Source organism: Lemur catta, chromosome 1 (genome assembly GCF_020740605.2).
Source record: "Lemur catta isolate mLemCat1 chromosome 1, mLemCat1.pri, whole genome shotgun sequence".
Classification (NCBI taxonomy): domain Eukaryota; kingdom Metazoa; phylum Chordata; class Mammalia; order Primates; family Lemuridae; genus Lemur; species Lemur catta.
The window spans coordinates 82021459-82036247 of record NC_059128.1 but is presented as its reverse complement, the minus strand read 5'-3'; the positions used below and the strand labels follow the sequence as shown (position 1 = coordinate 82036247).

The window sequence follows — 14789 nt, the reverse complement described above, 5'->3', positions numbered from 1 at the left end:
TTAATTTTATTAATGTTTATTTTTATAAGTTGTTTTGTGTGCTCATCATTTTGAGGTAATGTGTAGAAATAGAACTTGATTTCCTGTGTACTTTATCTAGTATGAAACTTTTTCTCTTAATTTTTGTTGTCGTTCAGTCTATTTGTAAGGCTTTTCCCATTTGAATAGTTCAGTCTAGTTAGTCTGTGCTGCCAGGCAGGAGGGTTTTGGAGAAGGAAGAAAAATGGCTATTTTACTTTCCCTACTTGGCAGATAGTTTATATCCTAATTGCACTGTTTCTATTTTTCATTCATCTGATTGGCTCTTGTTGGTGGACTATTATATATGTAAAATAATGTGCTTCAAATGATACATTAAGGTGAATAGACACACTGTCCTTAGGAAGGTTGCTGTGTAGTAGGGGAATGTAGGCATATGCATACCTAATACTTGAATGTGGGTTGCAGTTCAAATGAAAAATCACTTTGGGTTTGGAGCAGGACAGGAATAACATTTGGAATGGATTTTAAAGAATAAATAGAATTTGGTTGCGTTAAGATGTTTTTCACAAAACGTCCCTGGTAACTCATTTGAGTGACTCATTTTGGTTGAATTGTAGATTCTGTAAAATGGGTTAATAGGTAGAAATTAAACTGTAAAACTTGCTTGAGGTCAGAGGATAGAAATCAATAATATGTTATATAAGTTTAGTAATTGAGCCAAAGGACTTGAGAGTATGACTCAATTATTTTATCAAGAATAGTTTCAGTATACCCAGACCTGGCAGTTGTATTACATGCATTTAACCATATGATTGGTTCCATACTTATATTAATATTTAGTTAAAGATACTAAATACAGTTTTCAGTGTAAAGGAAGATAGATATTGGTTAAATTAATTCAAATAGGAGAGATTTTTTATTTTTAAATCTTATTGACAATTGTGTGTAGTAATAGGAAAGGGAACATATTAATACAATTGATATTAAACTGTGTTAAATCTTTTCCAAATTATCTGAATGCGTAAAATTTGGTATGAATTTCTTTCCAGTTATCTGTCCATCTTAGAGTACAATTCGTAACAAAAATAGAATACTACATGCAGAAATCCAAAAGGTGGACACGTGTTGGATGTGCCTCCATCCTTGAATAATCAAATTGGCTATGTTTCAGCATGTAAGAAATTGGGTTTCTTTTTTAAGACTGACTTTAAATAGTTCAATAGTAGGATGCAAAAAATTACTTTCGCGTTTTTCATTACCCTTAAGCATTGTAAAAAGGTGGTTTTTTTTAAGAGTTTACCTTTAACTCTATTTTACTTAAAATGTGAAACTGTTTCAGGATGAAGATGGGTTTCAAGAACTAAATGAGAATGGAAATACTAAGGATGAAAATATTCAACAGAAACTTTCTTCAAAAGTAGTAAGTGACTTGTTTTAAAAAGAAGCAAAATAGAACATCTTTTGAAATATGCTTATGTTGAAAAGAAATACTAAAGGTAAGTATAAAAACACATAGGCATGGCTGGGCGTGGTGGCTCACGCCTGTAATCCTAGCACTCTGGGAGGCCGAGGCAGGTGGATCGCTCGAGGTCAGGAGTTCGAGACCAGCCTGAGCAAGAGTGAGACCCCGTTTCTACTAAAAATAGAAAGAAATTATCTGGCCAACTAAAAATATATATAGAAAAAATTAGCCGGGCATGGTGGCGCATGCCTGTAGTCCCAGCTACTGGGGAGGCTGAGGCAGTAGGATTGCTTGAGCCCAGGAGTTTGAGGTTGCTGTGAGCTAGGCTGACGCCACGGCACTCACTCTAGCCCGGGCAACAGAGCGAGACTCTGTCTCAAAAAAAAAAAAAAAAAAAAAAAAACAAAACACATAGGCAGCATAGTATACAAGAGACAGTGTTTAATTCTTACCTTTAACATTTCTTTTCAACACAGCCTGAACAAAGATACTTCCCTACGTGGGGGAAGACTTCCACACTTCTATTATTAGACAAGAAAATACCGACAAGAGAATACCATTAAATGACATCATACAGCATAGAGTCTATACTTACATTTCCCCAATTGTTATAAAATTTTACTTCGGAGGTATTTTGTTTTATTTCAGTCAAGGATCCAGACAAGTATTACCAATTGCGTTAAGCTGTTTTGCCCTTTTTAAATTTCTCAGTCTAAAATGGTCCCACTATCTTGCTCTGTTCTCTATGACATTGAATTTTTTTAAGAGTCTAATACAGTTAGTTATATGGTGGAACAGCCCACATTCTGGATCATTTTTCCTTATGACTAAATTTTAATGGGATCACTAATGAATGTTTTTTCTGATTATCATAGTTGGATGATTTACCTGAAAACTCACCAATCAACATAGTTCAGACTCCAATTCCCATTACCACCTCAGTTCCTAAACGTGCAAAAAGTCAGAAGAAGAAAGCATTAGCAGCAGCACTTGCCACAGCTCAAGAATATTCAGAAATAAGTATGGAGCAAAAAAAATTACAGGTATATATCCATTTTTATGAAGAGATGTGATAGTTTATTTGCTAGATTTGGGGGGGAATGGATTGAAGGAGTGATAAATATAATCATCTTAAATTGCTGCACTTTCATCTGTAACAAAAAACAAATGTTTTCCTGTTCACTTTGCAGGAAGCTTTATCAAAGGCTGCTGGAAAAAAGAATAAAACACCCGTGCAGCTAGATTTGGGGGACATGTTAGCTGCTTTGGAAAAACAACAACAAGCAATGAAAGCACGGCAAATTACTAACACCAGACCTCTGTCATATACAGGTGATATAATTAGTCTGAGCAGTTTGCTATTTGGCTTTGGTAATTTTTTTTCCCTTTGGCTTAAAACAACAGAAGTTTATTCTCTCATGGTTCTGAAGACTAAAAGTCCGAAATCAAGATGTCAGTGGGACTGCTTTCCTCTGATCCTCTAATGGAAAATCCTTCCTTGCCTCTTCCAGTTTCTGGAGGCTGCAGGCCTTCCATGGCATGTGGCTGTATAGCTCCAATCTCTGCCTCCATCCCCACCAGCCTTCTCCTCTGTGTGTCTGTGTCTGGTAATATATTTTGAATATTGTTAATTTTAAATTCAGGTTATTAAATATGACATGTCCAATTTCCTTAAGTACTACGTATGACAATTGATATCTCTTGACATTTTACTTTGACACTTCTTGTGTTATTTTTACTGTGAAAGTATATCCTCATTATTTCAAGTGCATGGTTTGGTTTGTGATTATCTTTCAAATTTTTTTAGAGCAATTTTTGTGAAACCATGGATAAGGCAAAAATTCGTATTATTTTCAAATACGAGTTCCATTGTGGAACCAATGCAGCACAGACAACTCAAAATATCAATTAAGTGTTTAGGAAAGACGTAGCTAATGAACACATGGTATATTGATGGTTTGAGAAGTTTCATTCTGGCGATTTCAATCTTAAAAATGAGCCACATGGGCAACCTGAGACCGAGGTGGATAATGATGAGCTGAAAGCTGTAGTGGAAGCAAATCCATCTCAACCTTTGAGTGAATTAGCAGCAAGGTTTGATGTTACTATTCCAACAATATTGGACCATTTGAGACAAATCAGCAAGGTAAAGAAGCTGGATAGATGGGTTCCGCGTGAGTTAAATGAGCATCAGGAGAGAAATCATCTTGAAACTTGCTTTTCTTTGCTGTCACGACATAAAGGCGAACCATTTCTACACCGTATTGTTACATGTGATGAAAAATGGATTCTTTTTGACAATTGCATGCGTTTGGCACAATAGTTGGATAAAGATGAAGTGCCCAAACACAGTCTAGAACCGAATATTCATCAAAAAAAGCTAATGGTGTCTGTTTTGTGGTCCAGCGCTGATATTATCCATTACAGCTTCATGAAACCTGGTCAATCCATTACAGCAGATGTCTGCTGCAACCAATTAGACAAAATGATGAGGATGCTTGCAATTAAGCAGCCAAGGTTGGTCAATAGAGACAGGCCAATCCGTTGCAAGACAAAGCTCAACCACATGTCGCACATATGATGCTGCTGAAACTACAGAGGCTGGACTTGGAAGCTCTCTGTCATCCTCCGTATTCACCAGACCTTGCACCAACCGACTACCACTTCTTCCAGGCTTTGGACAACTTACAAGGACAGATATTCAGTTTTCAATAAGTTGTCAAACACACCTTTGGCAATTTCATCGCCACTTGGTCTCCAGGCTTCTTTGCTGCTGGCATAAACAAACTACCATTAAGATGGCAAAACTGTGTTGATAGTTTAGACACATACTTTGATTAATTGTACTGCTTCTTGTTTGAGATATAATAAACTTTTCGTTTGAAATTGGACATTTCATATTGAATGGCCTAATAGTTATATATATATTTTTTCCAAGTCAGCTTAAACCACAAACCTTGAAATTGTCCATGTGCCTTCTCTTTCCATATCATGTCCTTCAGCACATGCTGTCAATTATGTCTTCAAAATATGTCAAAATCTAATTACTCACCAGATCCTTGCCTGTCACCATAGTAGCCCCCATCATTATACTATTAATACACTGTAGTAGCCTCCTAACTACTGTCTGCCTTTCCCTCTCTCCAACCCCCCAGTCTGTGTTAAAAGGAGTGATTTTTGAAATACATAAGCTAGGTTACATCACTCCCCTGCTCAGAACTCTCTAGTAGGTCTTCATTTCACTTGGAGTAAAGGCAGAGTCCTGACTAAAGTTGCATCTTAACTGACCCTGTTACCTCTTTGTCCTCATCACCATTCTCTCCTGACACACTCAGGATGATCCTAGCTAAGTATCCGTGGGCTTGCTATTCTCTTTTCCTGGAATGCCCTTTTCCCAGATAGCAGCATAGTTTGTTCCCTTGGGTTCTTCAGATCTCTGCTTAAATGTCAGTTGGTATGCACTTTGAACCAACCAAATTTTTTCTTCTCTAAAGGTTGAAATAAAAATCACAAGTAATTTGGCTCTCTTAACTGTTAAATTATCCGTTGTAAAACTAAATGGCAAGCAAGAGTTTTCATCAAATTGTGTGTGTATATGAGAAAATAATCTGGCTTTCTATTGACTGAAACAGTAATTTCTGTTTTCACAAACCTTGTCAAATTTACAGCTCAGTGGTTCTTATGTGCTCCCTCATTTCTTTTCAGTCTTTTTTTTTTTTTTTTTAAGAAAGTGTGGAATAGGACAAAGGAAAGGGAAAGGCACCAATAAAAATTGTTGCTGGGAGGCAGAATTGAATTTTCTGTTTCTTCTGTTCCTATGTGAAGGGACTATTACTTGTTAGACAAAAAAAAATAAGTAATTGTGTAATTTTAATCCTATGTGCAAAAAAATTTTTTTGAGACAAAGTCTCACTCTGTTGCCCAGGCTAAAGTGCCGTGGCGTCAGCCTAGCTCACAGCAACCTCACACTCCTGGGCTTAAGCGATCCTACTGCCTCAGCCTCCCGAGTAGCTGGGACTACAGGCATGCACCACCATGCCCGGCTAATTTTATATATATATATTTTTTTAGTTGTCCATATAATTTCTTTCTATTTTTTTAGTAGAGACGGGGTCTTACGGGGTCTTGCTTTTGCTCAGGCTGGTCTCTAACTCCTGAGCTCAAACGATCCACCCGCCTTGGTCTCTCAGAGTGCTAGGATTACAGGCGTGAGCCACTGCGCCTGGCCTACCCGCCCGCTATAAACCTTCGCTTTGAATAACTTAGTAAAAATAATATTGGAGGTATACTAAGATTTGGAGTTATATGTTGTTGAGATGGGGAGACTAGCAGTAATGTCTAAGAGTAAAAATAGGGAATAAAACTGAGAGTTAGCAACGTTCTAGAGGTAGTATGGCCTAGTAGCTAAAAGTTAGGAGCTCTGGCGTCAAGCTGCCTGGGTTTGAATCCTGTTCTTCCACATATTTCTTTGGTAAGGTACTTAGCCTTTCTGTGCTTCATTTCCTTACATTAAAATGGGGGTAATAGTACCTACTCCAGGATTGTCTTGAGGATTAAATAAGATGATACATGTAAAGTGCTTAGAGTATCTGGGTAATAATTGCTCAGTAAATATTAACTAATATTATGGATAAGATATTGTTAACCTGTGATACTTCAAATGGCTTATTGTTATTAATACAACTTCATTCATTTACCAAATGTGAATATATGTAAATGTAATTCTATATGCAAACATGGTGTCAGGAACTGTTGGGATTACAGGGGTGATTAAGATATACCTTTGATCAAGAAGTTTATAGTCTAAATAACTAATCAAAGGCAGTGTCTTAGGAAAGATACCAGCAAAGTTTTATGAGCTTACAGAAGAAAGTGTGATTTCTTTCAATGAGGTGATATGGGAAAAGTGTTATAAGTGACTTCATGAAAGATAGCATTTGAAGAGTGAAAAGGATTGTTGACAGACAGAAATAAGATTAACCTCTAATCTATACCAGTGTTTAAAATTGGAAAGTGTTGATTACAAAGAAAGCCATTGGGAAGTTCAGGAGAAGGATGAAGAGTGCAATAGTGATGAAAAAGGATTGTAAGGAATTGATAAGGTTTGGAAACAGGTCAAACAGACTCCAAACTCTGGCTTGGGGGATTGTGGTGGTTGTAAGATGACACTATACAAGGTAAGGACTGTAGAAGAGGAATTTTGTTGGGAAGAACAGATGGCTGTCCCTGCGGTTCCTGTTTAGTTAGCATTTAGTTATGAATGTGTAGTTCAGTGAGTTTCAAATATAGACTGTTGAAGCTATGGAAATAAGGTTGTTGGGGGAAAGAAAAATTAGGAAAAAGATGTTCAAGGATAAAGCCTTGTGGAATGCTCAGATTTAAAGGACAAAAGGGAGAAGAACCATAAAAATAGGTTTGAGAAAGAATAAGAGTAAGAGAATGTAATGTCACAGAAGGTGAGAATAGAATTCTGAGGAAAAGGATGTAGTCCTTGTTACTAAACACTGAAGAAAATGAGAATAAAGTGAAGATGCAGAGAATTTTACTGGGTAATTGCAATGTTATTTGTGATCCTGACAGTAAGTTTCAGGAAAATGGGTAGGGCAGGGGCCAGATTGTAATGATTTGGGAAGTGGCGATGACAGAAAGAGTGTTCAGAAGTTTCACAGGGAAGGAAAGGGAGTGATGATACCTTGGCTTGAAGGGAAGCCAGTCAAGGAAAGGGTTTTGTTGGTTTGTCTTTTTTTAACTCCTTTGTTCCTTTTAGATAGGGGAGATTTAGGCTTGTTATAGGAGGTCTGAGCAAAGAGTTTGGGGTCAGGGAGGAACCTGAAAGATGCAAGGAAATAGCAATAGAGCAGGATGGTAGAGGAACTGCTACGGGATATTAAGAGGAGAAGTAGTTGGTGAGCCTTGGACAGGAGTAAGGATGTCTGCCACCTCCTTTCAGGTGGCTTATAAGTTTGTGTTGGATAGCATCTTCCCAGGCAGGAAAGCTCTTTAGAATGAGAGGATTAAGTTTGGAGACGTAAGGATGGTAAATAATTGGCAGTAGCCACTGGAGAATGAGGTTATCAACCAGGCATAAAAGAATTGCTGAATAGTACTGAGAGTGCAGCTGGTGGGGGAAAGTCATCATTCTTTACTGACACTGAAATGAGGAGAGGAGTGATAGGCTGCATATATTCTATAAGGGTGAATAGCAAATTCAATAGGAATAAGGAGAGGTGCAGAGTTTTGAAATTTCAAAGGTAGAATGGTTCTAACTGAAGACCAATTGCAAAGGATTAGTCTATATCTTATGGAGGCTAAAAGGTAGATAAAAGCTGTATCTGAGGGGCACTGTGTAACCATGGACTGCTCCTACTATTATGGTGTCTGCTCTTTCCACGGGAAGAGGATGTTCTTGTTTTTGTAGGTTTATCACTGGCAGTTTTGAAAGTATGTGGAATTGGCCATAATAGTAAAACTAATGTTTTTGTTTGTTTTAGTGGTTGCTGCAGCTTCTTTTCACACTAAAGACTCTACTAACAGAAAACCTTTAACAAAAAGTCAGCCCTGTTTGACATCCTTTAATTCTGTGGACATTACTTCCTCTAAAGCAAAAAAAGGAAAAGAGAAGGAAATTGCAAAACTAAAACGACCCACAGCACTTAAGAAGGTAAACCAAAATTCAGAGACGTTTATTTTACAGGATAAATAAGGGTTTAAATTTGTTTTGCAAAAGTAGTTGTGGTGTTTTAGCCACATGCCTATTGCGTGTTCATGATGACAAGTTAATTTGAAGTTCAGGATTATCATCAGCATCATGACTGTCTTTCTGAGTGGAAAAAGGCCCTGGAAAATGAATTTTTTCTATAAGATTAACAAAAAGACCCAGTTAATAAAGGCAACTGAAGGTATTAAAAAAAAAAAGAAAAAAAGCAGTTAACCGTTTAATATCCAGAAACATTAGACCCAAAGAATCAGAAGCCCTGGATTTCAGTACTAACTTCAGTGTTTGCTATGTATGTAGTTTTAGGAAAGTTTTTTACCCTCATCTTTCTCATCTATAAATTGGGGAAAATATCCTCTTTGTTTAACTCACCATTGTTATTAGGAGGGTCAGAATGAGATAATCCATGTTCAAATAATTGAAAACTACAAACTGTAAACCAAATGGAAATGTATGACCTGGTTTCCAAACTTTTGAATTAATCTATTTTTGGGAAAACTCTAGTTTGTCACCAGGGTTTAAAGAATGAAGCACATGTGGTTTGATAGTTGTATATTCTGTAACATAGTTGCCTCCGTTTATTTTGTATATGATACTTCCTTCAAATTACAGTACCTAAAATTACAGTTAACCTTTTTGCCAGTCAGCTCAACTCCCCATGTCCCTGTTTAACTGAACTGTACTATACCTCAGTTATAGTATACAATCGTAATCATTCAGTACGTGGTTGAAGAGTGATCAGTGATTAAAGACTGATATGACTTTTAGGTTATTTTGAAAGAAAGAGAGGAAAAGAAGGGGCGTTTAACTGTGGACCACAATCTTTTGGGATCTGAGGAACCAACAGAAATGCACTTAGATTTTATTGATGATTTGCCACAGGAGATTGTTTCCCAGGAAGGTAAGGAAGTCCCCTTTTCCTTCTCATGGAATGGTCCTCCTTTCATGGAATGGTCTGGAGTATTTTAATTTCGGTAAGCCATCACTAGTTATACTCCTAATTGGAGGATGTGCTCTCCATAGTTGATATAAATTTCTTTATTTTTGAGAGTAGTGTCTTTTGAAGATGCTTTGGTAGGGAGAGGTTAAAGGGAGCTACTATATAGTAGTCTATGACATTTTTCAGGCTTAAATTTGTAGTAAAACCTCAAAATTAAGATCTCACTAATACCTGATTATCTCTTCCAGAACTGTCACGATTCTTTTCATTTTGTCTTTTATCTCCAGAACACTATTGGTTATCTTTCTTCATAGGGCTATTTTTCATTGAGTTATTTTTGTTGATTTTCTTTCTTGCTTTTGTGGCATTAATATACCATAATGAACAAAAAATTGTAAAGCAGAGTCCAATTGGTCAGTAAGATTTAGTCCCATGCAGTAAGTAGCCAACACATATGATTCTAATTGGTCACTACTGCAGATTTCTTCTAATATTTATACAACCATGGAAGAAAGACTATTCTGCTGTTACATATTTCTCAGTTTTTTGCAATACATTTAAATCTGATTTACATGTAGATTAAGCAGCAGTGTTCCATTGTTTTTAGAAAAATGAGTGTACTTCTAAGGATTGTTCACCTAGGACATACTTGATTAGGATTTCTGTCTGTTCTCAATGTAATATGATTCTCCTTGTATTTAGGTGTATCCGTCCATCCATTCATTCAGCAAATGTTCATTGAACACCTACCATTTGCATTTTAGTAACTAGTGTGAGAGCAGGGAGGTGGGGGAATCCAATAAAGATAGTGACAGGTCCTGCTGTCAGAGAACTTACAGGGTGGTAGGGAGATGAGAAGATACATGAGTAACGTTTGGATATACAGTTACGAACTCATTTCTTGAGTTTATCTGTTTAGGAAAGAAGCAGTAACTGAATGAGGGAGATGATAGGGTCAAAAGATGGCATATAAATATGTGGCTCCCTGAGCACAGAGGCAAAGACCAAATGATAGAGAAACTGGTGTGGTGCCTGGAAAGTCAGTAGTGGTGTGGAGAGAACGAGCAAGGTAGAATTTGTCATTGCCAACAACAGTGAGAATTTTTAGACAGTTAAAAAAAAAAAAAGGAAATGATTTCTAAGAAATAGATAGAAAAATAGAAATGAAGGAGATGGTAAGAGGTGAAGGTCTTTGTTCTTTCATTTAAATCCTCTAGGAATACATGCTTCAGAGAATTTGGTCTTCTCTCATCTCCTCTGTGGAGACATCTGGGCTGTGCTTGATTTTTTAAGATTATCTGTCTATATATTTTTAAAGAGACAGGGTCTCGCTATGTTGCCCAGTCTGGCTTCAAACTCCTGGGCTCAAGTGATCCTCCTTGTCTCAGCTTCCTGTGTCGCTAAGGCTATAGTTGCATGCCACTGTGCCCAGCTAAGAGTATGTTTAAATAGATAATAGGAAGACTTCATTTTTGTAGTGTATGGAAAATATTTATTTGTGATATGAAAAATGCCCAACTTGTTAGCTTATGGAGAATTTGGAAATGACCCAAAAACAACTGCCATTCTAAATTGTGTTGTTCAATATAGAGCTTTTCAGCATTCGAAGTTTCTAAATTCTTTTCCTCACCCCGCGTCTCCACAGATGCTGGACTGAGCATGCCCAGTGATACTTCGCTCTCTCCAGCAAGTCAGAACTCTCCGTACTGTATGACACCCGTGTCACAAGGCTCTCCTGCTAGTTCTGGAATAGGCAGTCCAATGGCATCTTCGACGATAACCAAAATCCACAGCAAAAGATTTAGAGAGTAAGTTTTATATTCATTATTGAGGTTGTATAGTTTCAGGATCTTGATTATAGTTCTGAATTTAGTATTGCCATTGTTACTCAGTGAGTTGAGTAGCAAAAACACCAAAGATCTTTAAGTTCTTTCAGATTTTATTTAACAGCTGGTTTTATTTTATGTAAAGCATTGCCTTCTGCCAGCTGTCAGTGTTCATATGAAAGTGATTTGACCGCGAATATATTCTCTTTACATCAGCTAGTGTTTCTATTCTAGAAATCTGGCCTCATATATAAAATGTCATACCATGAGTTTTCCCCCCTCCAAATGCCTTTTGCCTTTTTGTTTATATTATTGGCCCTTCAAAAAGCCACTCTAATTAGTAACAGGTTTCTGTACCCCATTACATGAAAAGAACCTATTATATAAAGCTCTGTGTTTTTAAGCAAATATTTCTAAGTTTTAGAATTGAGATAATTAGGGGATTACAAAATATAATACCCCATCTATGAATAACTTTAACAGTTATTACTGTGAAGGATTTTAGGATTTTAACTTTTATGTAGATGAATTAATTTTACCTTTAAAAATGACATATGAAAGAATCCCAGGGTGAAAGTATAATCTGAGTCCAAACCACATTGGTGTGTTTTGTTCCTTTTCCTTACGATTGTTTTTGAGCAAATACTTCTTGCCTAGCTTTGGGAAGTTAATTAAATGTCAGATAACAGATGTGGAGCAAATGAAATATTTGGGGAATAAAATGTTACATGTGTATGAAATAAATAGCTTGAAAGAAAAAAGGAAAAAAGAATGACGAAAATTGTGTTTTTGGATGTTCTATTCTTTGATTGCATTCTTTAATTGTGTATACTTTATGCTTTCCTCCATCTGTCCGGTATATCTTCTCTTCTGAAGTAGTGTCATGCTTGTAATTATTTAAGCATTTTCACATAAACATAAAAAAATTCTCTAATTTTTTTTTTGCACTAAAGAAGGGCAGGATAGATTTTTTTCACTATATAATCTAATTTAGAAGTAGAAATTAGCTTGCCTGATTATTTCTAGATTAGAAATTATACCAATTCTCCTTGTTAAGTACCTGCTTATGGTAGAAATGAGGGATGAGGACTAAAAAGAATTAAGAGAGTGTACAAGGACAAATATACTTGGATGATTTCTTTATCCCAGAAATTACTATAGTGATTTCACACTTACTTCCTTTCTGTTTTTCACGTTATAGCCATACATAATACCACAGAGAGCCTCATTTAGTAGCTTTGTCTGATATAAAGACATGAGACTTTCACCTCAAGGCCTCTTTCATTTTGGCTTTGGTTTATTTATTGAGGCCATCTTACCTAACTCCTTATTTTTATGGTTGAGAAAGCCAATGTCCAGAAACTTTCTGAGCTCAGAGCATGAATTGTTATTAGGATATTCAGTTAGAAATTATATTTGTTTCCTACCAGAAGAAGCATACTTAGAGTTTTCATTGGAATGAAATACCTTTATATTTCTTTACCAAAAATATTATATCTGTTTTTATCTAATAGTAGGCTAACATTTGATACATATCCTCGGGAATTTAACAATTGGGAGTTTAGATAGTACTTCCCTAAGATTAACCTATCCTTTACATAAAAGGCAGTCTGTTGAAATTCGGAAACAAAGACAGTTTATATCATTGTTCTGTTTTACTAATTGACTGAAGGACTTAAGAAGTTTTAAAGACTTGACTTTTCACGAAAACTTCTTCCTGGATATATTTTCTCTTAAAGATATTTTCTTAATGTAGTTTTAAAACTACAGGATAAAGTTACCTATTTTTGGTTTCCTTTACAGGTATTGTAATCAGGTTCTTTGTAAAGAGATTGATGAATGTGTGACTCTTCTTCTCCAAGAGCTTGTCAGTTTCCAGGAACGCATCTACCAAAAGGACCCTGTAAGAGCAAAAGCAAGGAGACGGCTGGTTATGGGTCTAAGAGAGGTTACCAAACATATGAAGTTAAACAAGATCAAGTGTGTTATAATTTCTCCAAACTGTGAAAAAATCCAGTCAAAAGGTATGCACTTTTTGCTTTTGAAGTGTTTTGGTATTTATTTATTATACTTGTAGGATATACAGTTAAGGTAAAGTATAAGGCCATGTGTCTTTCTCAGCAGAGTTTAGATATGAAACAAAATATTGAGCATGAGAAAAGAAAATGAAATCTTTTGCTACCTGAACTTAAGTAGTATAAAAGAGATTGGGTTGTAAAAAAAATCCTCATGTATGGACTCTTAGTGAAGGATTTCAATTGAGTTCACGAAGTGTCCCCTCTGTTGTGATCAGAGTGGGGACTAGTCAGAGTACATTTCTTTAACTCTGCAAATACATTCTGTTTTTAAATTTTTGTATTACCTTCCTTTTATGTGTCTCTCTTCCTAAAAAGAAATAGAAAAAAGATAAAGGGCTCTGCTCCTGCTTATGGTGGAGATTTCTCTCTCAGAAACCAGCAGTTACATATAGAGGCTCTTGGGTAAGCTGGCACACAAGTTCTTTGAACCATGTCCTACATCCTTATTTGTCCTTTTTGATGGACAACTTTAGGTGATTGGAGTAGACAGATGCATCAGGTAGCACTGGTAGGAATAATCAAAGGAGAGGAATACTGGTAAAACCTGTAATGTATAATCTGTCTCATTGCATTGCAATAAGTCACTACGTGAGCTGAAAGACTGAAAAAAGGAGTCAGCCATTAATTAATTTCCTTATAATTAATGTTTGTTGAAATGAAATTTGATTCCTGCTATGCTAATCCCTATGGAGAGAAAAAAAAACTGGATTTGAGGGAATTTGGAATTTAACTGGGGAGAAAGAAAATATGTGTATATATCCATATATAGTACACATTCAAATAGGATAATGTGTGTAACAGCTAAGTGCTACAAGCATTCATAAAATCCTTTGCTGTGATGTTTTATGCTTTAGCTGTTGAGTGCTAGATTAGCTCCATTTAGGAAATAACTAAATTAAAACCTGTACACGTGTTGATTTTCTCAGGTGGCCTGGATGAGGCTCTCTATAATGTTATAGCCATGGCACGGGAACAAGAAATTCCTTTTGTGTTTGCCCTCGGAAGAAAAGCTCTAGGACGTTGTGTGAACAAGCTGGTTCCTGTTAGTGTAGTGGGGATCTTCAACTACTTTGGTGCTGAGGTAAGAATTGAGAAGACACACTCTTGTCACTCTCCCACACGTCCCCCAAATAGCACATTTTCTGTTGACATATGCCAGTGTTATGTTTAAGCATTTGAAGGAGTGAGCTGACGACTTTTGAGTATTGCATTTCCTTTTTAGCAGTGAAAAAACATTTACGTAGGTTAATCCTACAGCATTTTGAAAAGCGTTTAGTTCCTATTTTTATCCGAGGTGTTTTTTTCTTCCGGGCTCAACTATATAGGACTTCATAATTTATTTTACCGCTGGTTAAAGATACCTGTTATTATGCAAGGCAAAATAATTTCTTCAGTCTATGGTGGGTATATAGCAATCAAGAGAAAAAGAATCCTTTAATTGGAGGGAATTTTCTTTTAGAAAATGAAATTCCTTAACCAGTCGCCACAATAGTTCTGCACCCATGATGCTTTCTTCTCTTTCTGGCACCCTGTTAAATACAGAGCTTTGCCCCTAGGAGCTGATAATATAAAAGTTATTAATTTAGAGGCTCTTGGGTAAGCCGGCACACAAGTCTGTTGAACCATGTCCTACATCCTTATTTGTCCTTTTTGATGGACAACTTTAGGTGACTGGAGTAGACAGATGCATCAGGTAGCAATGGTAGGCATATACAAAGGAGATGAATACTGGTAAAACCTGTGTAATGTATAATCTATTTCATTGCATTGTGATAAGTCACTACAT

At 36.3% G+C, this 14789-nt stretch overlaps 1 protein-coding gene across 2 annotated transcripts in view; it reads left to right on the top strand.

Moving 5' to 3' along the window:
* The window catches only part of SECISBP2L (SECIS binding protein 2 like), a 49921-nt gene that overhangs the window by 23982 nt on the left and 11150 nt on the right, over positions 1-14789 (top strand). Inside the window, exons 9-16 of one of the 2 annotated variants that reach the window (XM_045528723.1) lie at positions 1322-1402; positions 2320-2487; positions 2635-2776; positions 7936-8105; positions 8928-9060; positions 10745-10907; positions 12729-12949; positions 13930-14084. In XM_045528723.1, the coding sequence (XP_045384679.1) occupies positions 1322-1402; positions 2320-2487; positions 2635-2776; positions 7936-8105; positions 8928-9060; positions 10745-10907; positions 12729-12949; positions 13930-14084 (1233 nt within the window). The remainder of the gene's footprint in view (positions 1-1321; positions 1403-2319; positions 2488-2634; positions 2777-7935; positions 8106-8927; positions 9061-10744; positions 10908-12728; positions 12950-13929; positions 14085-14789) is intronic. The other variant, XM_045528732.1, reaches the window with a different exon arrangement.